We start from the raw sequence: 26,645 nt of genomic DNA, 5'->3' as shown, positions 1-26,645 counted from the left end.
TAGCTGCTTTATTAACAGTTACATCAGTTAATCAGCTGTCTCGCCATCATAGAACAAGGATAATTAGAATTACATGATATTCTCGAAGGATGGGTGGTGCAGGGATTAGAGCGGTGAGCTGGTTGTAGGTAGGTATGTTGAACTTTTTTAGCACCGTATGTAGCCAACCGAAGCTGATCAGAGTTGCGAAAGTGTCACAGTAGATTGACAATATTTCATTTAAGTGATTTAATGGATGCTCAGGATGCGTTCAAATAAAAACTATAATTGGTGTGTTTCGAGGTGGGTGGCTTAGTGGCTCAGGGTCATAGCGCTGAGTCAGCATTGTTGACGTTCTGGATATGAATTCAGTTTTCAGCCACGTGTTGAAATCAGGTTCTCAAGTGTAGCGAGTTAAATGTCTCAGCCCGGTCACCGACGACTTCACACAAAACAAAAACGCACTGCTTTGTGTTTTGCATAGGGTGGTATTATTAGAGCTCTGTGAATTAAAGCAATACTTGTGTAATGAGAGAGCGCCACCTAGGGGGTAACAAGGGGTATTTGCATGGCCACTGCTGGGTAATCGGTATCCAATCCGAAACGGGGATTCCTTCTAGGCCAAAGGTAACGGGCGGAGCTAGAGAGTAGAGGTCGCAAACGGGTTTTGATTCCTTACCCGTACCCGTACCCGGCCGCACCAGGGTCGCAAATGGGTACCCGTACCCTTCCGGGTAGGGGTACCCGTTCCCGACCCGTACCCGTACCCTACGCGGAATGAGTGACAAACGGTTACTCACCAGTGACTCGCGGTCTACCCGTACCCGGCCGCACCAGGGTCGCAAACGGGTACCCGTACCCGGCCGGGTACGGGTAGCCGGGTATCGGGTAGGGTACGGGTATCGGGTACCCGGTTGCGACCTCTGCTCGAGAGAATGTACCGGAACCATCAAGAGGGTTCCACGAGGGAGCGTGGCTGGAGGCGGAGCAAAGCGAATATCAGCGGAGGCAGGAGGGGTCGGTGTGGGAAGCCTCGGGGTCCGGACTGCATCGTCGCTCAAGCTCTCCTCGCCGACGAGCACATGGCAGACTCCCAGCGAAGCAGCCTCTTCTCCCGGCGCGCCGCAGCCAGCGGCGGGATCAGAGAGAGAGAGAGAGACGTGCCACGACAGTGGCCAGAGAACGGCTTCGTCAACGGCAGTAGAGAGAGAGAGAGGGAAGTTACCCGGAGAGAGTGAGAGAGAGAGCGGAGCGGTGCAGAGGTTGTATTAATAAAAAGACGCCAGTCAACAGTCGTCGTGGAAGTCGTTTATTACGCCTGATTTGACTGCCATGTGAAGAAAATTGCTCTGTGGCAGGACCCTGATGGAAAGTGTTGACACTAGTGTGTTGATAAGAGATCGTTTGAAGGGATTCCAGAAGTCGTGTGATATCTCGTTCCCCGTAGGCCATTCTCTAACACGCATGGTGATTCACTGAAGGCAGTGAGTAGGAATTGACGTACGTGGAGGAGCTATTTATCACAAGGCAACCTTATGAGTCTATGCAGTGAATCTCACCTGCCTAAGCCTCCTGTGCGCCCATTATATTTAACACGCATTTATTGATATTGTGACAAAACCAGGAGGCTATTGTGCGCACGCTGCACACAGATGTCTCTGTAGAATTAATCATTTGAAAGTATAAAGCGGCTGACTCGGACCACATCTCCAGATGCTGTTTCGGCTCCATTCAAAGGCACACAACATTTGTCACAGACACCTGATGGACCTGTACGTATGTACGTATGCCCTGTATGTATGTTTCGTATGTATCTTAAAGAGTGTCGCCTGCCCACATGGTGGTGGTGATGATGAGCTAGAGATCTTTGACAAGCGCCGCGTACGCACGATCCACAGTCCCCCCTCTCCCCTCTGCTGTGCTTTTCTTACGTCAATATTCAATCATAATTATGCTCATTTAAAGCCCTCGGTCAATCCACTGCTGGATGAAGGCATCCGGATGGCGTGGGGGTTGTTTGGACCACGCTTTGATGTCGTCTGCGGGCTGAGTCGCCCTTGATAAAGGACTCCTTAGCTCGATGGGCTTTACTCGGTAGGAAATCAACTTTGGATTATTTTGATTCTGAACGTCGCCATGCCGGGTTTGTGTGGGTTGGCAAATCAGGAGGGGACGCTCAAGACCAGTTGAGATAAAACGTGCGACTGATGTTGGCCATGGCCAGGAACTCCTAATGCGTTGTGCCAGCCCACTGCACCATCGTGCTTTTTTGTGTTTAGTTTGCATACCTGTCAACCCCTTATCAGTGCTGCCTACCTTATTACTGACCAATTCAGACCTTATTTGTCACCCCGTGCCATTATAAATCTCTACGTTCATCCCATCACAAGGGAGAAACACAAACAAATAGACAAAAAACGTTTTTTTCTGCCTGTATTGAAACGGCTGTACGCCATATGGACCTGAAAACTCAATTTCCCCCTACAAGAATACGGGATAAACTGTGTGGGTTTTCGGCAATGAGTTTGTTGTCCTTCCCCTTGCACCTCGGATTAGCACAGTTGGCTATGTACGGTGCGAAATAAGGTCAACATACGTACAAAACATGCCATCCTGTGCCTGAATAACAAATATTTCATTTAGACCACGGGTCGGCAACCCGCGGCTCCAGGGCCATGGCGTTATTGATTAAGGAGCACCGTCTTGCATTCATCACATGTGTAGTGAGTCCAACTGAGTCGCAGACGTTGTCTTGGGAGCAACACTATTTATTAAGCAACTTTAACACAACATCACACAATCTACACTCGGGTATCGAATGCCCATCTAACCACGCTACGGCAGAACTAGACACGGTTAGCTGTCCCGGCCCGGACCACAAGCTGGGTCCCGGACCGCGTGGCTAGAGGCTTCTTTTCCCCGACATGTATCTTCGTGACACCAGCAACACGAAGAACCCCGAGCTCCTCACGGGGACCCCGTTATATCCCCCTGGGCTGGGGCTGGCTCCGCCCTTCGCCCCGCCCACCTTCTAGATCTCTCTCGAGCTCTTTCTTGAAGGCTCCCGAGAGCTCTTTTAGACCACGTGACCGCCCAGTGGCCCCCCCTCCAATATCATCCGGTCACGTGTCGGCAGGTCAACCAGCGTATCATGCCCCAACGTAACCCTGGCTGGCTGATGCTCCCTCTCGCTCCGTCACCGGGAGCCCGCACCGCACACTGCTCGCGGTGCCTCCGCGCTGACCAGCGCTCACCCAAGCCCCGCTAGGGCTGGTACTATGCCCAGTAAGCGGTCTACACATAATGTCGGCACATTATCTGCCGTGGCTTCGTAAGCCCGGCACCACACAGTGACAATCACAGTCGCTAGAAAAACATGGAGGCTCTTGAAATATAGATTTTTTTTTCCGAATTCGAAAAAAATTGTTTATTCTTTCGATTTAAAGCTTTCGTGACTGCAGGGATTTATCTTCTTGGTTTTTTCGGTAAGAACCAAGAAGTTGTTTTTTCTTGTTATTTTGGTTGCCGACCCCCTTGTGTAGAATGATGCAACAACAATAACTGTGCAGTGTCCCGTTAATCAAGCACAACACGGCCGTGGAAACACGCAGCGCTCGTTTTTTCCCCTTTCAGAAGAACGCCTTGTACATCCACGGTCTCTCTGTACGTGCGTGTATGCTCACCCTCGCAGGTGCTCAACGAGGTGGTGATTGACCGAGGGCCCTCATCGTACCTATCCAACGTGGACCTCTACCTGGATAACCGGCTCATCACTACCGTGCAAGGCGATGGTAAAACCTGACACACACACACCACGCGTGCACATAGCACGTGTACAGTCTGTCCTCTTATAAAGTAGTACAGTAAAACCTTGGATTGCGAGTAACTTGGTCTGCGAGTGTTTTGCAAGACGAGCAAATTTTTTAAATTAATATTCATTTGATAAACGAGCGATGTCTTGCAATACGAGTAGTACGTGTATACGCTTTGTCTGCCGAGCGTCACGTGATCACAACTGATATACGAGTGCTTTGGATTACAAACACGTTTCCGGAACGAATTATGCTCGCAATCCAAAGTTTTACTGTAGTTGCGTTCCTGAAGAACACCGCGTTATGAAAAAATCGGGTTATAATAAATAATATATAATACAGGAGGGTGAAGCACTGCCGGCAATAACACGTGAGCGTGAGATGCGTATGCGGGCTGAACAAAGACTGAGGCACGTGGGTAGCATCTAGAAGCATCCAGCAGCATCCCGCCTTGTGTGGCACTCCGCTGAGGCAGCCATATGACCGCTTATTCCTAGTCGCGCGATATAGTTCTGTTCACTCAATCGCGTTATATCCAATTCGCATTATGGAAACATGCAGCGTTACGGAAAAACGGACTGTACTCACTCCGCCAAGGATGTATTTCACAATGTGTTATTGTGCAAGACCAGGACGTGGCAGTGTTGAGTGTTACTACATGTGCATGGATTTTCTCTTTGTACGCTGGCTTCTCAACACATGAAGCCACACAGTCAACAATGGAATTGGCCAAGCATCCCAATGCAAGGACATCCTGAAAAAGAGTCTTGAAATGTGGTCATTCTATCTGCCGTAAATAATTGATAGAATCTCGATTGTGAAGGGAGTACTCATCCTGTGTTCTTGGAATCTGTGCAATCGGGGTGATTTCATGAGCTGCAGAATCTGTTTGTAAATCTCGCAGAGCAATGCATCACTCTGTGTTTGAGAATGGCCTGTGGAAGGTGATATCACATAACTACTTCTGAGATTCCTTGAAGTTACCTCTTATCCACACTCGGCGCTTTGCACTTTCCGACATACTTTGCTATGCATACGTTCGTTGCACGGCAGTGTGACTGTTTTTATTAATTCTCAGAGCCGGATTGTTTTCCAAATTAACTATAAAACACATTTTATATGATTTTATATGATAACATATATTTGTTGTGCAGTCATTGGTGATCTGGCTGACACCATCAACTCGCCACACTTAATAACCCGATTTAATCACGGGTGGCTGAAATCTGGACTCGAACCCAGATTCACAGTTGTGCAGTGCTATGACTCCTTAGCCACCTCCACAATTTGTTTACTTACCACCAAGGTGAAAGAACTATCTAAGGCAAACACTTCAGGTCCCTTTATCTGACATTTCAGAATCCCTACTCTGCGATGAACCAAAATGAATGTCATAAACTGTGGGACAATGCCCTTTCTGCAGGGAGAGTGGTGGTTCCATAAATGCCCGGAGTTTGTTCGACCTCCATTCGCTTGTTGTTGACACAGCAATCCCGCAGGAACTGCTGACTCGGCAGACAGGGTGCAGTTCACTGATAACAGGGATAAATGACCACGTGTATGGATTATTGAGAAATTCATATATTTATAACTGCCACATGGCAATAAATGCCGTAAATATTACGTGAAGAATTACAAATCTTCTATGTGAAACATGTTCATTGTCTTCTTGTTTCTTTCGGTAAAGTCACGTAAAAGGGAAGTAATAAAATAATAAAAATAAAACATAATAAAACAATTCTCACGACGTTTCGGCTACAACGCAAGCAGCCGTCTTCAGGTGAAGAATGAGACACTACCAAACTAGGAGCTTATATATAAGCTGCATTGGGGGTTGAAGAGCGCCTTAACAAAAAGAATGTGCATGTGAAGAGGAATTTAGCATATTCATGGAAAATGCGTAGGCGTTGGGCGGGGGGGTGTCAAAGTCATATTATGCCCATGCATTATGCAGGATCAGCAGCAACCAAGGGGGGTGCAGGGATTAGCAGTAACAAAGGAAAGGAATGTTAATGATATGTAGCTGCAGTTACTCAACAACCACGTAGAAAACTAAAGTATAAACTACATAAAAAACTAAAGTATAAACTGCATCGCACCATCAGTATACTTACTATACTCTATAATAAGCTGAGTTACTAACAGCAAGTAATACATTACAATTCTACCTCGTAAAAATTCTATAATATGCTTCCATCTAAACCTTATTCTCTTATATCACACGAGCATATACCGTACTATATACTGCCATAGATAAACCCAACATTAAATTATATACTGTATTGCTGTAAACCAACCTATATCTTATACATTTAATATAACACTATGTATTATTCTACACACCCTAATGTGTATCGAAATGGTTTATTACGTCCTTCCAATGATTGCTGAGCCAGAATCCATCTTCTCGGTTAAAATTGTCTCTGTGTTTGTATATGTGGATCGCCTCATGAACGAAGAGAACCTCTGTCTCCAAGACAGAGGTTCTCTGCAAGCCATCTGGCTATCATGAGAGATTCGTTCATGAGGCGATCCACATATACAAACACAGAGACAATTTTAACCGAGAAGATGGATTCTGGCTCAGCAATCATTGGAAGGACGTAATAAACCATTTCGATACACATTAGGGTGTGTAGAATAATACATAGTGTTATATTAAATGTATAAGATATAGGTTGGTTTACAGCAATACAGTATATAATTTAATGTTGGGTTTATCTATGGCAGTATATAGTACGGTATATGCTCGTGTGATATAAGAGAATAAGGTTTAGATGGAAGCATATTATAGAATTTTTACGAGGTAGAATTGTAATGTATTACTTGCTGTTAGTAACTCAGCTTATTATAGAGTATAGTAAGTATACTGATGGTGCGATGCAGTTTATACTTTAGTTTTTTATGTAGTTTATACTTTAGTTTTCTACGTGGTTGTTGAGTAACTGCAGCTACATATCATTAACATTCCTTTCCTTTGTTACTGCTAATCCCTGCACCCCCCTTGGTTGCTGCTGATCCTGCATAATGCATGGGCATAATATGACTTTGACACCCCCCCGCCCAACGCCTACGCATTTTCCATGAATATGCTAAATTCCTCTTCACATGCACATTCTTTTTGTTAAGGCGCTCTTCAACCCCCAATGCAGCTTATATATAAGCTCCTAGTTTGGTAGTGTCTCATTCTTCACCTGAAGACGGCTGCTTGCGTTGTAGCCGAAACGTCGTGAGAATTGTTTTATTATGTTTTATTTTTATTATTTTATTACTTCCCTTTTACGTGACTTTACCGAAAGAAACAAGAAGATGAATCCCTGCAGTCACGAAAGCTTTAAATCGAAAAATGTTCATTGTCGTATAGTAGATCTCACATATATGCATGTAGCCTGGGGGCAGAGGGGATGGGAGTGGTGGTGAAGTAGTTAGCTCACGGAGCTTATGAACCTGGTGATCGATTCCTGGGCACGGCTAACATCAGTGGCAAGTCACATCAGAGCCACCCCTCCTTTCATCAACTCACACTGATCAACGTGGTAAAGTACGGCCAAACATTCCCTACGATCAACATGGCACGGCGAGGCCGCGTCTATTGTGGACTCGCAAAGTTCTATCGTCTGAACGGTGGCGTGGATCTGTGTAGGTCGGAGCTCACGTGTTAAGGTCAGATTATTTTTCAGTCGTTTAACGTTTTCATTGCTGGGGGGTGGGCGCGGCTTTGTTGGCGGTTCCAGGCCTGATCGTGTCGACGCCTACCGGTAGCACGGCCTACTCTGCGGCAGCGGGGGCCTCCATGATCCACCCCAACGTCCCGGCCATCCTCATCACCCCCATCTGCCCCCACTCGCTCTCCTTTCGCCCCATCGTTGTGCCGGCCGGTGTGGAGCTCACGGTGAGTGCTCCCCCCCCCCCCCCCCCGCCGCCCCCCCCCCCCCCCGCCGCCCACCCCCTCCCCGCAACGCTCCTCCGGCCCCACCGTCCCCACCGCGTTTTCGCTGAGCACAGCTTTTCAGTCTGGCCCCCTCCTCCGCAGCGATGAGCTACGCTGCAGCGTCCACGACATACCGGGATAAACCCGGTGCATCTGAGTTTGTAACGGAATCCCATTGTTCGGTTGACAGTGACAGTCACCGACATGCTCTGATTGCAACACATGTCACCCCCGCCCGGGGAGGGGGAGAGGGGGGTGCCCCCACCCCAACCATGTGACCCATGTGCCATCTTAGCTCAGTGATTTACATCTGTATTCTCAATGATACCCAATGATTCCCATGAAGACCAAATTTGTATTCCCTTTATATTAACGTACCCCATAGAGGGGCTTTTTTATTGAGCCCTCTCTAGAGGAGGCCCTGCTGCCAGCAGTGGCATGAGCTAGGTTAAAAAACAAACGTCACTGACATCACTGAAACTCTCAAGCCAATTCCAGAACGTGCACTATAATGTACGCACGTATGTTGAACCTCTTTCGCACCGTACGTAGCCAACCATGCTAACAATGCTTCCGTAGTTGCTGTGCAATGCAGCATTGATCTGGGGCTGCACTACCACTTGAAATTTCTGCAAAGCGTGGACACTTGAGCCACTGGGCCACCTCCGTGTGGTTCACGGTTTTAATGCCGCGCGTGACGTTGCCGTGCGCGAACAGATCATGCTGTCACCGGACGCGCGCAACACGGCGTGGGTGTCGTTCGACGGGCGCCGCCGCCAGGAGATCCAGCACGGAGACAGGTTTGTGGGGGGGTGGGGGGCTCGGTGTGATTTCTCACGTCGGGGGGGGGGTGTGTGAGGTAAGGAAAACATTACCCCCTCACGCAAAACTTGGCAGATTGGGAGGGAACAACAACATCCTTTAAGCTCTATGTATACGGGGGTTAGAACTCATTTGACTCAATTACGTATCACCGTTAACGCGTACTTCCCCGAGTGCGTAGGTTTTCGTGGTTTGTTCTGTACAGCTCTCCAATGCATTTTCAGGTCGGACCAAATCGAGCCCCTCACCGATTGCAGCGTTGCCCGCTCGATTCGATTCCCGGTGAACGCGTCGGTGGGCAATCGCAGCTCCCCGTTTCGGTTCTAGTTAACGGTGGCAACGGTAATGACACCGCTTCTCATTTTCTGTTCTCTTTTTTTTTTTCCCCGCCCGTCCGGCGCCGCAGCATCAAGATCACGACGTCGTGCTTCCCGGTGCCGTCGGTGTGCTGCGAGGACCCCGTGCAGGACTGGTTCGAGAGCCTCGCCGAGTGCCTGCACTGGAACGTGCGCAAGCGGCAGTGCCACCTGGCCGACGGCTTCGGTGACGACGAATACCACAATGGGGACGGCAGCGTTGGGGCCGGCGGCGGCGGTGGTGGCAGCGGTGGCAGTGGTGGCGACGAGGACGATGACAATAAGCAGGGCTGACGCCCAGGCTGGTTTTCTCTCCCATCCGGATTTGTCTGTCACTTCGTCCTTCTCTCCCAACTCTTCTTCTTGGTTCTTTCGGTAAAGCAGCCGTCCTCAGGTGAAGAACAGGTCTGTCGAGAAGACAGATTTCAGACTCTGTCTTCTCGACAGACCTGTTCTTCACCTGAGGACGGCTGCTTGCGTTGTGGCCGAAACGTCGTGAGAATTATTTTATTATGTTTTATTTTTATTATTTTATTATTTCCATTCTACGTGACTTTACCGAAAGAACCAAGAAGATGAATCCCTGCAGTCACGAAAGCTTTAAATCTCCCAACTCTCCCATAGGCTGGAATGTCCTTCCCTCAGCTCTTCGTGCTGTCAGCTCCCCGCTTCTGTTGAGGTCCAGGCTTCAATGTAACTGCCTTGACCCGTAGCCTGAAACGGACTTCCCCCAGGCAATCATGCTGTCAACCTCCTACCCCTGTTCAAGGTCCTGGCTTCAATGTCTGTCTCAACACCTCCACAGTCTGGAACGAGCTTGCCCCCCAGGCATCCGTGCTATTGGCTCCCTGCCCCTGTTCAAATCCTGGCTCAGGCCCTTCTCATGTGCTCTGTCTAGGACCACCGGATTCTCTCTCTCTCTATATAAAGGAAATAATCCAGATGTCACATTCAGACATTACATAAATCCACATTGTATGTTTATTGTATGCAGAAGCTTTGGTCAAATGACATTCATTTTGAAAAAAAACAAGTGCTGTCTTAATGATGGTCACTGGGAAACGTTATGATTACATTTTCCAGGGACACATCGATAAAATCTCGAATTCTCAGCCTAAGGTTCTTAGTTCACGTCTCCTCCATTCTCACGGATCTTGCACCCTCCTTCTAATTTTGGCAGCATACAGACCTCCGCTTTATACCACGTTCTTTATTTGAAAAGCAGATGAGAGCTCGGTGAGAATAGGTGGCTCTTTTTCTCAAGAGTTAGGTTGGCTACAAAAGCAAGTAAGTGCACGTGTGAAAAGTGTAAAGGTGCAGTCCCAGCAATTTCTTGATCACGCCACTGCTGCTGATGGAAGGCCGCCCTCCCCTCGACGGAGCAGTCGGCCTCCTCTTCTCCCGCTGACCCACACTCTACCCCACCACACGCGACCTGCAACACACGCTAACAAAGGTCAAAACACGGCTTCATTATACAGGGTCTGAATGTCAAGCAAATGAAATAGAAACGTACGTATAAAGCATTAAGTAGCAGTTTACAATTTAAAGTATAGAGGTTTCAAAACGTATTTTTTTCAGAAGTCGATGAGATGCGTTTAAAATGACGTCAAGGCACTTCGACGCATATCGACCAAGCGGTTTTGAAATGTAAGCGTAGGCACAGTGTTGTTCCTCGATCTAGCAGCCTTGTTACAGAAATAGCGGTTCCCAAAAATTTCACTGTTTACTCTTGGCACGTAGCAACGCAGCAACGTGTCTTAAATTGCAAGCATTTAAATGTGGGATGAACAAAAAAACCCACTTAGACTTTGCGGTAATGTCTTGGTCAGAACGCCTTAAAGACAAACGTGCGCTCGTTGTTGTGCATTTCACCATATTGGCAGCGGAAGGCAGACGCATGCACGCACGGGCGCATGCGTGCGCACTCACGCGTGGTCCCGTTACGAAGATCACCACGGTGTCGGCCTGATGCTCGCGGAGAGTCAATCACTGCCACCAGCATCGTCCGCATTTGCTCGCCTCGTGTTCGTAACGGTTTAGTTTGTTGACGGCTGCATCTGCGCTTGTGTTCTGGCCGACTGATGAAAACCCTTAAACGTAATGTTCATATCTGGGGATTCAATTACAACTAAAATCGTATCATTCGTACTGAATTGCAATGTCAATGTATTTGCAAGTTCAGCAAACAATGCTGTTTTAAGTGTCATTATTACTCATCTTGGGTTATGTCGGTGCTTCTTATGCTTCCCCCATCTTCTGGTTCCTCTGGTCTGTATTTTTATTTGTCGCAGTCCCTTTCCAACCCCTGTAATGGATTTTATTCCACACACTCTCACCTCCTGTCTCCTTAATCTTTCCTCCTTTCTGTGCATTTACTGATTTTCTTCCATCCTTCATTAACCTTCATACGTCCGTCTTCTTACCATCGCAATCGTTATTTATTCCTCTCTCGTTTCTCTGAGTTGTTAGGCCGGTGGTAACGATTCGCCCCAGCCTACGGTGGCAACTCGGTACGAGAATCAGAGCTCTGTTGTCTCGTTTTTTTATAACCGTCTTCAGTTGTATTATTTATCTTTGATCTCTTTCGGTTGTTCAGTTTTCTTCTATCGATTAAGCTAAATCTATCACTATGGAATATAATTTGCATAAATCACGCACGATTCGATGCGTGTAACGTAAGCGTACATGGATCGGTAAAAATCCACGTGGTTTTTTTACATCGCTTGGACCCGACTGTGTCATCCTGCCAGCCGTGTCTCAGGGCGTACGAATCTGCCTCTCCATTGCTGGCCTCCACCACACACACACTCTCCCCCATATCCATCACTTCCATCACTACCATCGCTCTCCCACTCTCCTCGCTCTCACACTCTTCCTTTCTGTCTCTCTCACACTCTCCCAATGTGGTTCTCTCCACTCTCCCCCATTCTCCCTCGGGCATGGGACCAAACCTCGTTTACCCGTCACCTAAAAATATATTTACAAGATTTCTTTTGGGTGAAGGGAAATGTGTTTTTTTAGACAACAAGTTATTCCGGAAGGAATAGCCTAACCCCCCCCCCCCCCACTTCCCACAATTCGATGAATTGTCACAGTTTGAAGTTATGATTCAATTCAAGAATCTTTTTTTTTTGGGGTCTCAATTTTTTTTATCGTTTTTATTTTTTTTCTGCCTTGTATAATCGTATTCGCCACGTTATGTTAAATGTAATATGAAGCTTATAAATTTGCATATTATTTGTCAGTCTTAAATAATCGATTATCACGTGGGCGCTGTTTGTTCGACTCGCGCATGGAATTCGATTTTAATCGGTGAACGTCTGCATCGTTCCATGCCTTTCAATCGCCCTCGACCTTTTGTGCAATTCTCTGCCCGACAAATATGTAGCTGTCACCCTACTCAGTCACCTTACACAAGGGGTTAGGGAGAGCGAGGCTCGATGAGGTAGTGCTGTAACTGACGGTTAGGGAAAGCAAGGGGAGAGGAGTAAACTATTGATGATTTTTTTTGTAATCAATTACTCGGCAGCCGTTTCGAAATTGCAAACGCCGCCGAGAGGCGCCTCAAAAAACGCAGCACTCTCTTCCCACAGTGCATGCCCAGCGTGTTGATTGTTAATGTACGCAAATGATATGCGACTCTGTATGCTGGTTTTTTGTTAACAGTGATTAATCGATTAATCAAAGCAATAATACATGGATTAATCGATTACGTCACGAGTACGATAGTTGGGAGTCGCAGCGTTCGGCCACGCTGCGTGGTGGGTGTTTGCGGAGCGGTTTCTGGGTGGGCGTTTTGGAGCGCTTCGCATGGACTCCTTTGTCCCCCCCCTTCTCTGCCTGGACGTGGAGATTCACGCGGAGACATCCGGCCATCACAAATGAAGTTGGCTTATCACGTGTAAATGCATAGCAGCCAAATACTCTTGAACGCGTGTTGATTCGAAACGTGGAAGGGAAAAACCGGACGGCCTGGAGAAAAATCCACGCAAACCACGGGGAGAGAGAACGGGAGAGACATGCAAACTCCCAAATATACAGCAGCAGGCGTCCGGGTGTCGGGCTCGAACCCATGCCCTCCTGGAACTCGCGTTGGCCGACACAACGTGAAAAACCTGCGGCGGGGGGGGGGTAGTTTAATTGTCCTCATTGGCTCACGGAAGGTTTCCACACAGTTGCTACACTCCGCTGTAGGAGAATAGAAATCTGTTCCCTCTCGTGTCAACCAATATTTGGGTATATTTCTTCCCCATGCAATTATTTATAAATGTGTTTTTTTTTAAACAATGTTATCTATCTTTGCATACAAGTCTAAAGCCATGCACTTTCAAATTAAATATTAACAAAAAAATTGGACTTCTGAACTATTTTGTGAACCAGTTGCTCCGTTTGCTTTTAGAATAGTACACCCAATATTTTGCTAATCAATGAATGTAGTTTGAACTAACCCGAACCCCCGTAATCGAAACTAGGAGTGTCCCAATGGACTAGAAATACGAACCAAATATTTGTTCCTGGGGGAATGAAAACGCGTGTGGGTGGAGGTGGGATATCCATTGACAACACCGACATTGAAGTTGGTTTAAAGTTTTGTGCGTTCACTAGCGGGCGAAGATATTCCTCCCCCCCCCTCTTGTATTTTATTCCCCATCGAGTCGAGTACCATGCGAGGGTTTAATTCGTTTCGTGAGCTTTTGTTTTTCGTTGTTGTTTGATCCGCATGCCGTTTTCGATTCAAAATCGCTAAACAAAAATCTACTGCCATTAAAAACTTAATTTCTGGCTTCCTGAGATGTACATATTCGCCCGGAGATCGTTTTCATATTGATGTCTGACGAGAAATAAAGTGTCATTCTACCTTGTTAATTTTGATTTCGCTTGTTGCAGTTATTTTCATTTCTTTCGTGTAATAGAGCATCGGTGGTGGTGGTGATGATGATGTCGATACTAGGCTGCTACTGCTGCCTGTGAAGCAGAAAATTTGAGAAATGTACAATTACAGTTTTCACTTACATGAGCATCTCAATGCAAACACATCTTGTGGTAGCAACGCGGAAGAATCCTGATGGGTACAAGACGGCGACTCACCACGTCCCACGCTCCCTTCTAGAACATTCATCGCTGGCTTCACGGTCCGATTCTCGGCGTCACTCGACAGCTCCACAAACCACCACCGCCGTCGGAATCTTGCTACGACCACCTCAGGATGCGCTGTCGGTGACATTTGGTCAAACAAGCCCCATGACTCAATTGGCGTGGGGAAGACTCTTCATTCATATTCTGGCAAATCACCCGATGATTCTGGATGTAATTACAAGCGAAACGTCGTACTCACATTGTAAAAGTCGTGGATTTAACTCTTCAACACACCGGTGGGCTGAAGTAACTATTTGGCGTTTTGTTTACGTGTCAAATCCCTTACAAATTGGCTGTATCAGGTGGTGGTAGGTTTAACGACACATTTATATTTACGCGATCTAAGCACAAAAAAAACCCCCTCTTATGGGTTAATATTGCTTGCGAAAGCCTACCACGTGTTAGACCATTCGGGTATGTTGTGTGGGTTCGGGCAGGGCACGTCACAGTTGGAAGGGACGACGAGCAATGGAGGTCGAGACACGGGGATGGTGTAACGGCGACGACGACTTCCACGAGGTGCTTCCGCCACAGCGATGGAGCGGTGAGATCGGTCCCGCGAAGAAGGCACGGACGGTCCGTCCAGGGGCGGGCGACGTGCTGGGTGGATTGTGCCGTCGCGGGCACCGCCGGGAGAGGTGGTGACGGATTGGGGAGAGGCCTTCGTCCGGGTCGTGGGTTGATCGCGGCCGCTGATGATGATGATGACACGTCATCCATCCAACTTTTGGCTTGGCCATCAGACAAAGACGGGGCGTCACCGCGTCGCGCGCTTTCAGATGCGCTTCTGCGGCCGTCTGGAACGCTCTTCCTTCCGAGATTAGGAGCTATGCACTTTTACATAATCTCTATTAAAAACTAATTTCTTCAGAATTGCTTTTTGTGTTTAGTTTGTTGTCCATCCCCCACACCTCCGATTAGCGCGGTTGGCTGCGTACGGCGCAAAATAAGTTCAACATACATGACGTACAGAATAAAATAAATACATATGAAAACGTCGTGAAACAAAGCCTTTCCTTGTTAGAGTGCCATGAAATCAGATTGGCGTGATGCATTAAATGCCCCTTGAAAATCTGAAGGACGTATCGTTTCTGCGGCTCAGTCACAAGACGCTGCATGTGAGAATGATTATTTATAACCGTCTCCTGAAGCATTTATTGAACAAGGGGAACAAAACTGCACATGGCCCTAAATAAAAAAAAAAACACAAATAATAAAATACGTGAATTTTTTATTTGCACAGTAAAGTAATTGTATTTTCTCATTTTGCTATACAGTCAGATAATACGACAAATCGCTAACCCTAAATACCCAGTCGTTCATAAAAGTCGAAGGCAGTATAGTACTATAGTAATAGAGCAAGTGCAGATTCACTGAACTGGAATTGATAGCTATGCTTGTATTGAATTTATTATTTTATCTTTATACGTGACTTTACCGAAAGAACCATAGAGTAATTACTGCAGTCACGAAAGCTCCAAATTAAGTTCGGAATTTATAGCTTGAAAGCATTTAGAGCGGGGCCCATCATTCCGAAACGGTGTCTTAGATACCGATCGTCCGAAGCTCCGTGTATCTCTGCCTAGTTTTCAGATGATTTTTTTCAGGTTAATTAAAAAATCTGGAACCCCCCCAGAACTCTGACCCACAATGCCTTCACCGTTGCTCTTCGCTTTTGGGCGCTTCAGTGTTGTGTGCGCTCATTAATTGTTACTTCAAAAAAGGACACACTTTGGACACGAACAATTCAAAGCATTTACGCATTGCCACGAACGGCGCGCCGCGGAAAAGGGGAGAGACAAGCGCACAGCGACACGGTGGTCTTGACTGCGACACCTCACAAGCACGCCGCTGGCATGCTGATGTCCGGGTAGAACAGCCACTTCGTGGGGTTGCAATGCAAAGAGCCGGCCGGGCCACTCTGAGGGTTGCCGCGTTTGTCGTCGGCGGCGGCGGCGTTGAAATCGGGCACCTTCGAGCAATCGACCGGCAAAAAATCTTTCGTCCAGCACACGTGAATCTCCGACAGCATCTGCGCGTCCTGAAAGCGCGGCATGTCGAGGCACATGAGCTTGGGCGTGACCCCGAACGCGGCGCTGATGGCCGCGAGCACGTGCTTGAACTTGTAGCCCTTCCCGTGCGAAGGGTAGATGCCCGCGTCGCCCAGCGCCCCGGCCACGTCGATCATCTGGTAGAGCTCGATAGCTTTGGCGAAGTACTTGTGCTGGGAGCCGAGCGCCGACAGCTGAGCCGCGCACGTGCCGTGGCGCGACCACTCACGCGACCAGAAGAATGTGGAGTTGGACGCTTTCAGAGCCGGCCAATACTCGTTCATGTAGGGCACCAGATCCTGGATGTTGGCGATTTGGAACGGCCACAGGTCGTTGCAGCTCTCCCTGTGGTAGGTCCAGAGGCCGTGGATCGTCCAGCTTTTTTTCACCGAGTCGGGGACGTAGCACTTGAGGTGCTCCGACTGCAGCTTCTTGCAGACGCTCTGCGGCCACGACTGCGCGAGAACGAGGTGGCTCCAGCCTTCTCGCGGCTCCTTATCCTCCTTCTCGTGGCGGGAGGTGACCCCGGCGGTCACCCCGGCGGTGACCCCGGCGACGACGATCAGGAAGGTCAGCAGCTGCACGTGAGCCGGCATGGTGCGCGTGAAATCGGCTGGGTAGAAAGAAAAACGAAATTGAATTTTGAAATCGATTCGTCGAAAGAAGTTTGGGGAGTTATTGTGCACGGTGGGGATTTTGATGCAACCCAATGTTAGGTTTCACCCCCCCCCCCACTCAGATTATATTATATTATTATATTATTTTATTATGTTTTATTTTTATTATTGTATTACTTCCCTTCTACGTGACTTTACCGAAAGAACCAAGAAGATCTTACAAACTAGGCGAGGATTTCTTGGAAAAGTAAAAAAAGGCATTTTTACTTGCGAGAGAATGAGTCCGGAAGATGATGTCACAGAACTGCTTCTGAAGTCACCTCGATGGGGCCTCATCGACCACACCAGGGGGGCAAATCTTCTACGTCTCGGCTCGAAGAGTCGTCGTCGTCGCATGTACACCAAGCGTTAGCGCTAGAATTGTTTTAAAATGAATTTTTTACATGCCGGGGTTTTCGCGACAGCCTTTGCGCTTTAGGAATCGCGTGGATACCAAATGTACTCATTATGATTACTCTCGAATTATTCGTGGTTGCGAACAGCATTTCACCTACGGCTCAGCTTCTGTATTGTTCAGTACCAACCTTGTGATGAGTGACTCACAGGGGCCTTAACATGTTTACAGTGAAGCAGAGTACACGTGTGTGTGTGTGAGATATCGCACTGCGTCGGCATTGATGCACGAGCATGGATAGCAAAGCCCCAACCAACGCATTCGTCCACAGCACACGACCCTTAAAGAGGAAACGCACGTAGCAGGCGACGTCTCGAGCAATTGCCCCATAATTCGTATCGAAGCAGCAGAGAGTGGTCAGAGAAATGTGTCGTTAAACCCGCCACCACCCGACACAGCCAATTAGTAAGGTTTGTCACGTAAACAGAACGTGCCAATTCGTGACTGGTACAGCACACCGGTGTGTTGAAGAGCAAACTGGGCCTGTAGCATATGCTATAAAGGGCCCTAAATTACAAAAAAAATACAAATAATAAAACACAAATGTTTTACTTGCATAATAAATTTAATTTTTTCATTTGCTATACAGACAGATAATACGACAAATCGCTAACTTTAAACACCCAGTCGTTCGTAAAATTTGAAGGCAGTATAGCACTATAGTAATATAGCAAGTGTAGAATCACTGAACCGGAATTGATAGCTTGAAAGGATTTAGCGCGGGGCCCTTGAAAGTGCGAGGCCCGTAGCTACTTATGCAGCTACTTGTGCTGCTACGATAATTCAGTGTAACAAAACAAAATTGTTCCTGGGTAGTAAGTGTTATTTTCCAATTGCTTATGCCTCAAAAGTACAGAAAATTGCTATTATTCCCCACAAACTTTGCTTATGTGACCAGGACAGTGATATTTAGAAATGTCCCTATTTTCAATGAGAAAACGTGGTGTGCATTTGTGTCATTCCTTCCCGTAAAGTCCTGGTCACAAAAGCAAAGTTTATCGGGAAAAATTAACCCTTAAAAACAAAGTTTTTCACTATAAATCCTTTATATGCGTGGCGGCTAGAGTCCTCTCGTCATCTGGCTTGAGATGGCTGCCACCTATGGGTCAGATGATTGCCTGCCACCATTAAGCAATTGGTAATTAAATATAATTTATTTTTTCCTAAAAAGTGTAACATTTTGGAAAACATTTTCACGAAAATAAATTGTCACGCACAACGAGTCTGTGTGCAAAATGTCAGCTCGATTTGATCACGGGAAGTGGGTTAAAAAAACGACCGAAATATTTGCACGGTCGTAAGCGCGCAAGCAAGCAAACAAGTGAACTTAATATAAAGGATTTAAAATAGACATGATCTATACTTTTGAGGCATAAGCAATTAGAAAATAACACTTACTACCCAGGAACAAAAATCGTGTTATATAGTAAATAAATATTTAATCCGGCACTGATTACAGCGCGGGGGGGGGGGCGGTGGGAGGGTTACAGGGCACTCACATTCACACCGACACCCACCGTGATCGGAGTCGTACAAGCCCTGCGTTTGTCAGAGAGTGGTGCCCCTTTATATCAGCCCGAGCCAGCGTCTGTCACCGTCTCCGCCTACCACCTCCTCCTTCGATGAGCCACTCTCCGCCTCCCCCCACCACCTCTCCCACCCCTCAATAAAAAAAAATTCCCCCGGCCCATCGCTCCCCACGAGTTTCCATCTTCGATGCCTCCACATCCGTGTCGAGGGGCTTGGTTTCTCATGCTGACCGCGATTTCAAATAATTGCGGCTCCATCCTGCCAATCTCCGACTTCCTCTTGTCCGCCACCATCCTATACGCCGCTAGCCACCTCGATTATCCATGCCTCCGAATCGATCAGCGTTATGACACGGGCATTTGTTGTTGTTGCTGCTGCTATGCTTGTCCACCCAGGGAATTCTCACCGAGCTTCAAGTTTATCTATCGGGTTTTCTCAGCAGGGTGGCGATGCTGCTGCTGCTATGATTGTCCACCCAGGGAATTCTCACCGAGCTTCAAGTTTCTCTATCAGGTTTTCTCAGCAGGGTGACGATGCTGCTGCTGCTATGATTGTCCACCCAGGGAATTCTCACCGAGTCTCAAGTTTCTCTATCGGGGTTTCTCAGCAGGGTGGCGATGCTGCTGCTGCTGCTTCTATGCGCGATCCCAAATTGTGTGTCCCTGAAAGAAGTGACAAAAACATCCCATCTGCACCTACCCACAGATAAGACGTATGACGTTGTGCTGTTAGGAAAATTCCTCTTCTCTGAAGGCACTGCAATAGTCAACTCCATGCACGCCAATTCGAATACAATTCTGATTCAATTGCGATTCGGTTTTTTTTGCGTGTGGTTATTGGCGCTTGGGAACCTGGTATCAATCATGGTTCAGTCTTTACTTCAGCGAATACATTTTTCCCCGCACCTCTGATTAGCACGGTTGGCTTTATACGGTGCGAAAGAAGTTCAAACGTACATGCATACATTGGAGTCTGCGAGTCTCCATGTGAGTCTTCGAATTCTTTCTGTATACGTCTCATTGGCCTCTGTGTTAAGTCAATGGTGACAGCGTTGAGAACCCATCAACTCACGTAGAAGGGAAATAATAAAATAAAAAATATATAAAACAATAAAAAATGTTTGTTTATAAACAATAAAAAGAATATTGTTTATAAAAAAGAAAAAAAGATTTTTTTATTGTTAAAACAATAATTTTTTATTGTTTTATATATTTTTTCTTTTATTATTTCCCTTCTACGTGCCTTTACCTAAAGAACTAAGAATATGAATCCCTGCAGTCACGAAAGCTTTAAATCAAAATTTAAGCAGGTGACGGTCGGAATCGAGCCGAAGGACCCGAGTGGTCCTGGCTCAAAGTGTCTCGGGGAAACCTGAGACACCCGGTCACCTCAACGATGACCAATTGTTGTTGTTGTTATTGTGATTTTCTTTTTCAACTCATCTCGGGCGCAGAAGTGGGGGGCAGAAATTCCACAAACAAAAGTCCGTGATCTGCACGGCCGGACTTGAAGAGGGATAGATTGGGCCCTAAACGTAAAAAAATATATACTTTTTTCATTTTAACAGGTAAGGTCCACTAAGCAACATGGCTCTTTTCCAGAAGCGACCTGGTTATCACAAATGATAGCTCAACGAAGTGGCTTATCGTGAAATGTATAGCAGCCAAACACTCTCAACGCGTGATGTTGTTGATTCTAAATGTGGAGGGGAAAACCGGAGGGCGCGGAGAAAAATCCACGCGACAACGGGGGGAGAGAGAGACACGCAAACTCCAAATATACAGCAGGAGGCGTTAAGGTCAGGATCGAACCCACGACCTCCTGTAGACCAGGCGAGGCAGTTAACATCTCCTAGCCACCGTGATGATGATGAGAGAGACACGCACACTCCAAATATCCAGCAGCAGGTGTCAATGTCAGGATCAAACCCACGACCCTCCTGTAGACCAGGCGAGGTAGTTAACATCTCCTAGCCACCGTGATGATGATGAGAGAGACACGCATCAACAAGGTAACTAGCATCAACAAGGTAACTAACATCAACAAGATAACTAATCATCAACAATATAACTATCATCAAGAGGAAGAAGGGGGACGCGAGAGAAGTGGGAGAGGGACATGTGTAGGGATGTTGGAGAGAGGGCCGTTATGCATGGCAGCCTATGGGAAAGAAACACAGTGGGCGGGGCTACGTGTGTGCACAGGGAGATGCCCTCTGCGACGTCCGAGCCAGACACCCTGGGGGGGGGCTGGTTCGGCGTTACGATCCCCCGGGGCCCCACCCCTCAAGGAGGGTTGGGTATAAAAAGGGGTCGTTATATGGGCTTAGTCAGTTATGTTATAGTTAAGCTAAGAAGTCGGAAGACGTCGTAGCTAGAGCCCTGGACTCCCCCTGATCGCCGCCCTTATCAGGGCCCCACGGGATCAGGCTCGAGCCAGTGGCGTGGTCCCGTGAACCAGAGCCAGTGCTCTGGGACTCCGGGTACCGAGCCCGATTACCAGTGTCGGGCCAGACAGCCTCCCCTAGCTCTTAGTGGAGGACTCAGGGGATAGGCTATGGATAGCTAGGGGTATTCCCTGAGTTATACGGGTGAGGGGGCCGCTACCCCCTCTAGTGCTGTCCTGTACTGGCAACTTGTTAAATAAATATACGTGTGCCTCAACTCCGTTGTCAAGCGTCCTCGACGGGTACTTCATCTGGCGTCAGAAGTGGTAAAAATGGAAACGCGCCATACAGCTCGGACCAGGGTACCACAAGAGGAGGACGCCGCGGAGATCGCCGAGCCCGAGACAGAGCAACAAGATGGGGTGCAGCCGGAGCCTGGCGCCTTCTCACCGGGACGTCAGCATGGAGAGGGGCCGCAGCCAGATGCACTACGACTGGCTCACGAACGGCTGGCGGAGCTACTTTATGCCGCTGCCGCCACACTGGAAGGCATTACGCGGTTGGGGGTTGGTGGTCCACCGCAGGGCGAGGAGAACCGGCGGCCGGAGCACTTTCCCGCCATTTCAGCGACTTCAAAATTTGAATTTCCCGCCATGGACGCCGCGGCTGTTCGGGGCGTGGCCAGCTTAGACATCGGCTCCGACATCGCCGTCGCCGGGGCTGCAGCGTCATCGCAGCCGAAGGATGCGTCATCGCTGCCGCGACAGGCGATGCCATCGGCCAGTCGCGCCGAGGCACCGCCAAAGGGAGGTGAAAGCAACCTGCGGGAGTCCACATCGACCGCTGCGCTTCACCAAAGACTGCCCCCGCTGAAGGAATTCATCGGTGCGGAGGGTGACTGGGGCGGCTTCCGGCGACGCTTCCTCGCCCATCAGGAGATGGCGCGGTGGTCCGACGAGGAGGCCCTTTGCGCGCTGCCGGCGCTCCTCGATGGGGACGCGCTCGCCGCACTCACGTCGGCGCCAAAAGAGAAGCGGGCTACACTACCAATGGCGCTACAGCTGCTGGCCGGGGTCTATGGACCTTCAGCCGAATGCCGTCAGCAGTTCTACGATCGCAGGCGGGGTGAAAAAGAGTCGCCTCTGGCTTTCCGGACAAGTCTTCTGGCGCTGGCAAAAACAGCCTTTCCCCGCATGGACGACGACGGCGTGGACGCAATGGTCGCGGAGAAGATCCTCCTCTTGGCGGACGACCTCGACATCGTCGTCATCGCACAAGGGGATGCAGAAATGACCTCCCTCCAGGCTGCGCGACTCCTCCACGCCAACCTTCTGCAGCAGCGGCGAAAGGCAAACAGGGCATCGGCTGGGCGTGCGGTGGCTGCAGCCACCCTTCCGTCAGAAGAACTTTATGCCGTCGACCATCGACGGCAACAGACGACGGGGGCGCGGCCGGGTCGGGACGGCCCGAGGCGTTTCGACCGTCCATCGTCTCCATCGGCGCTCCCGCGGTGCTTCAACTGCGGCATCCGGGGCCATGTCGCCTCGGGGTGCCGTTCTCCTCGACAGCGGGGGACGACGCCTCGACAGGACGCCGGCCCTCCTCTTCCTCCTCCCAAGCTCCAGCACCATGATCCGGCGAGTCGCGGCACCTCACATGTTTGGCCAACGCACCCACCTGTCGCACACTCTCGCACCGTAACGAACGGGGGGCCGGTGGGGCGCTGCGATGGACCGACGCGGATCACTGCGGGGACTCAAATCGAGCCCGAGCGGTGGTCCGTGTTGGCCCATCGCGTGGTGGCCGCGGCGTCGGGATCGTCGGCCGTGGTCGGTTACATTGATGGGGTGGAGGTACGCATCATAGTCGATACAGGGGCATCGGCGACAATTATTTCGGAACTAATTTACAATATTCTACCGGTGCAGAGCCGTCCTTTGCTACCGGTTAATGTCCCTTTCTATGCCGCGAACGGGGGCTCTCTCGGCATCGTGGGACAGATTCGAGCGCAAATTTCTATCGGGGACATCAAATTGTCGGGGCCGATTTTTGTCTCCTCCTCACTGGCAGTTCCGTGCCTGCTGGGGACGGACTTCTTGGGCAGGATGCCAATTCGTATTTTGATCGACCAAGGATGCATTGAGCTTCCGTCGGGGCGACGTATGGCGTTCCTGCCTTCCCCTGTAGCGACTCGGACGGCGTTCGCGACGGTACCGGCGTTCGTCGTAAAAACAGTGCGTGTGCCGCCGGGGGCACAAATGCTGGTACCTCTTAAACTTCGTAGGCCCTTCGCTAAGGGTGTTGGGGATCAGGGTGTTGTGCTGGGGCCGTCTAGGGCCGGGGTTAATGGGCCTCATTTAATTCCGGCCCAGACCATCGTAAGGGGGGACGAGGACCCCTTCATCGCGGTCCTCAATGTCGGGTCGCAGACAGTAGTGGTTCCCCAAGGGACTGTGCTCGCTCACGCGACGCCGGTGCCCTGCGAGGAACCTGCCGTGAACCACATTGACACTGCTGCTCGGACGCACCCGCATTCGGACGGCGATGAAGGGTGGCTCGACGCGCTTTGTGCGGGATCGACGAACCTGTCCAATTTAGAGCGCCAACGGCTTAGATCACTGCTAAAGGAATTTTCCGACGTTTTCAGTCGGAATAAATACGATTTGGGTTGTACTCACCTGCTGCGTCACCATATTGACACGGGTGACAGCGCGCCTATTCGCCAAAATCCTTTTCGGTTGAGTCCCGCCGAAAAGGACCATGTCAAATCGGCTGTCGATGACATGTTAGCCGCCGACATTATCTCTCCCTCTACCAGCCCTTGGGGAGCACCGATTGTCCTGGTTAAGAAACAGGATGGCTCGTTGCGGTTTTGCGTAGATTTCCGTCGCCTTAATAAGGTTTCGGTTGCCGACGCATACCCGCTCCCACGGATGGACGAATCGCTGGACGCCTTGGCGGGAGCGCGATTCTTCTCCACACTAGATTTACTTTCGGGATTCTGGCAGCTTCCTCTGGACGATGATTCGAAGCCTAAAACCGCTTTCCGTACACCGCACGGCCTGTTCCAATTCAACCGGTTACCGATGGGCTTACACTCAGCGCCGGCAACCTTCCAGCGGTTGATGGAATTGGTTTTGGCTGGATTGCAATGGGAATCGTGCCTGATTTATTTGGATGACGTAATTGTTTTTGGAAGAACCTTTGACGAACATCTCCAGAGGCTGCGGGCGGTTTTCCAAAGGATGCGGGCTGCTAATTTGAAATTTAAGCCCCAAAAATGCTATTTGTTTCGCGAGTCAGTGCGTTATTTGGGGCACATCGTAGGGCGCTCGGGTATTGCTACCGATCCCGCCAAAACGCAGTGTGTCAGCTCCTGGCCAATTCCGACCTCGGTGGGGGAGGTGAGGAGTTTTATTGGCTTCGCTTCATATTACCGACGGTTCGTCGCTAATTTTGCTACAATTGCCAAACCCCTACATGCTTTGACATCAAAAGGGGTTCGGTTCCACTGGGGTCGGGATGAGGAAGTAGCTTTCTGCTCCCTTCGGGATGCATTGGTGAAGGCTCCTCCTTTGACTTACCCCGATTTTTCGAGGCCGTTTTTGCTCGACACCGACGCGAGCAACACAGGTATCGGAGGCGTGCTTTCCCAGGTGGTTGATGGCGTGGAACGGGTGGTTGCGTACGGCAGTCGGGTGTTGTCTCCAGCGGAGCAAAAATATTGTGTCACCCGTAGAGAACTGTTGGCAATTGTTTTCTTCATCCAACAGTACCGCCCATATCTGTACGGTCAGCATTTCACTGTCCGTACGGATCATGCGGCACTGCAGTACGCCCTGAAGGTTCAACAGCCATCGGGACAATTGTCCCGATGGCTGGAGGTCCTCCAGGATTTCGATTTTGACACCACCTATCGTAAGGGCATTCGCCACACAAATGCGGACGCTCTGTCGCGCATGCCAACCACCTCCGAATGCGCATGCCTCCTGGGGTCGGGGCGTTGCAAGCCAGCTGGGGACATGACGGTTCCAGTCCTGGCGGCCGCCGCCGATGTTGACACATCGCTCCCCGATGAGATCGGGAAACAGGGAAGGGATTCCCTGCTTGGGTTGCCTGTGATTGAGTGGGGACGCCTCCAGATGGAGGACGCCTCCCTCCTCGCGCTGCGTCGTCGCGCCAGGGAGAGGGGGTGTGGGACGGGTGATGCCGACAATTGGGAAATACACGCGGGCTTGCTCATGCATTGGGACGGTAAATCCCACCGTCACCGGCTGGTAGTTCCTGCGGGGTTACGGGGTAAGGTGGTGTGGGCTGCTCATGAGCGCCTCCTCCACCTGGGTACCCAAAAGACCCTCGCCTCGCTCCAGCTGGATTTTTTTTGGCCGGGCATGACACGGGATGTCACGGATCTGCTGGCAGCATGCCCCCGGTGTGCGCAACGCAAACCACCAGCTCGGGAGTCGAACCCGCCGTTGCAGTCCATCACAGTCTCCAGGGTGAACGAACTCGTAGCGTTGGATATCCTGGGGCCGTTTCCCGCCACCCCTAGGGGCAATAGATATTTGCTAACAGGGGTCGAATACTTCACACGCTGGCCTATGGCCTGGCCCCTGGCAAATCAGTCGGCAGCAGCCATCGTGGACGCCTTTGTCCAAGGCTACGTCATGGACAAAGGTGCTCCGGAGCGGCTGCTGACCGACCAGGGTAAAAATTTTTCCGGGAACCTCCTCAAACAAGTCTGTGATCTCCTAGGTACAAAGAAGATTCGTACCTCTCCCTATCACCCACAAACTGACGGGATGGTCGAGCGTCTGCATCGTACCATCACGTCTATGTTGTCGCACCTGGTTTCGGAGTCACAGACCAATTGGGACTTGCAAATTCAAGGGGTCCTGGCAGCATATCGATTGGCCCCCCATGCTGCCACGGGATTTTCACCCTTCTTTCTCATGTATGGTCGCGAACATGACCCACCTGTTCGGGCACAGCTGCAGATCCCCGCGCCTCTAGGTAAAATTAAATTGGACGAGCACGTTAAATTTAACCTTCAAAAGCTAACTGAGGCGCGGGACGCTGCCATGCTCAATTCCCGCATGCGCCAAAAGGCGAATGAGCGCCTCAGACTCGCGCGCGCGCACGTGCTGCAGTGGAAGCCAGGGGACAGGGCATGGCTGCACTGTCCCCAGGTACCGCTTGCGACCTCCTCGAAACTGGTACGGCCATGGCGGGGCCCCGTCGAGGTGGTCGAGGTTTTGCGACCGCAGTGCGTTCGTATCAAGTGGGGGAGGCGCCGGTGGTTCGTTCACCCCTCTAGACTAAAACCCTTCGTTGCGGTGCGGGACTCTGCTCCACACGCGCAGGGCCAAGCATGTGAGGGGTCGACCGACCCGGAGGGTCCGCCTCTGTTGATCTCACCTGACGTCTTGCCGGTTGCCCCGCCCCCAGGTTCTCCCGGAATGACGGGCTCGCGCACATCCCTCACGGGGGATGCCGAGGGTCCCGCCACTCCAATTGCGGACTCGCCTCGGATGGGACAGCGGCCACCGAATGGTCCGCCATCTGAGG

The 26,645-nt window shown here is 49.8% G+C and overlaps 2 protein-coding genes across 4 annotated transcripts in view; one reads left to right on the top strand and one right to left on the bottom strand.

The window, feature by feature from the left end:
* Positions 1 to 13,775, top strand: part of NADK (NAD kinase) — a 57,134-nt gene extending 43,359 nt beyond the window's left edge. For all 3 annotated transcript variants that reach the window (XM_061567898.1, XM_061567900.1, XM_061567899.1), the window contains 4 exons: positions 3,671 to 3,770; positions 7,526 to 7,683; positions 8,440 to 8,522; positions 8,951 to 13,775. In XM_061567898.1, coding sequence (XP_061423882.1) covers positions 3,671 to 3,770; positions 7,526 to 7,683; positions 8,440 to 8,522; positions 8,951 to 9,194 — 585 coding nt within the window. In that variant the 3' untranslated portion in view covers positions 9,195 to 13,775. The remainder of the gene's footprint in view (positions 1 to 3,670; positions 3,771 to 7,525; positions 7,684 to 8,439; positions 8,523 to 8,950) is intronic.
* A 1,584-nt stretch (positions 13,776 to 15,359) lies between these two features.
* LOC133352410 (ribonuclease T2-like) lies at positions 15,360 to 18,688 on the bottom strand. Its single transcript, XM_061568032.1, has 2 exons — positions 18,679 to 18,688; positions 15,360 to 16,703 (listed from the first exon to the last, which is right to left on the bottom strand). The coding sequence occupies exon 2, from the start codon at positions 16,684 to 16,686 to the stop codon at positions 15,877 to 15,879; it is 810 nt and encodes a 269-aa protein (XP_061424016.1). The 5' UTR covers positions 16,687 to 16,703; positions 18,679 to 18,688; the 3' UTR covers positions 15,360 to 15,876.
* Between the last annotated feature and the right edge of the window lie 7,957 nt (positions 18,689 to 26,645).

This window comes from Lethenteron reissneri, chromosome 40 (genome assembly GCF_015708825.2).
Source record: "Lethenteron reissneri isolate LAM-NWPU_2019-01 chromosome 40, ASM1570882v1, whole genome shotgun sequence".
Taxonomy (NCBI): domain Eukaryota; kingdom Metazoa; phylum Chordata; class Hyperoartia; order Petromyzontiformes; family Petromyzontidae; genus Lethenteron; species Lethenteron reissneri.
The sequence above is the reverse complement of the archived record's forward strand: the minus strand, read 5'-3'. Positions and strand labels throughout refer to the sequence as shown.

Coding starts and splice junctions, on each gene's coding strand:
- LOC133352410 (XM_061568032.1), bottom strand. CDS start 16,686: ATGCCGGCTCACGTGCAGCTGCTGACCTTCCTGATCGTCGTCGCCGGG.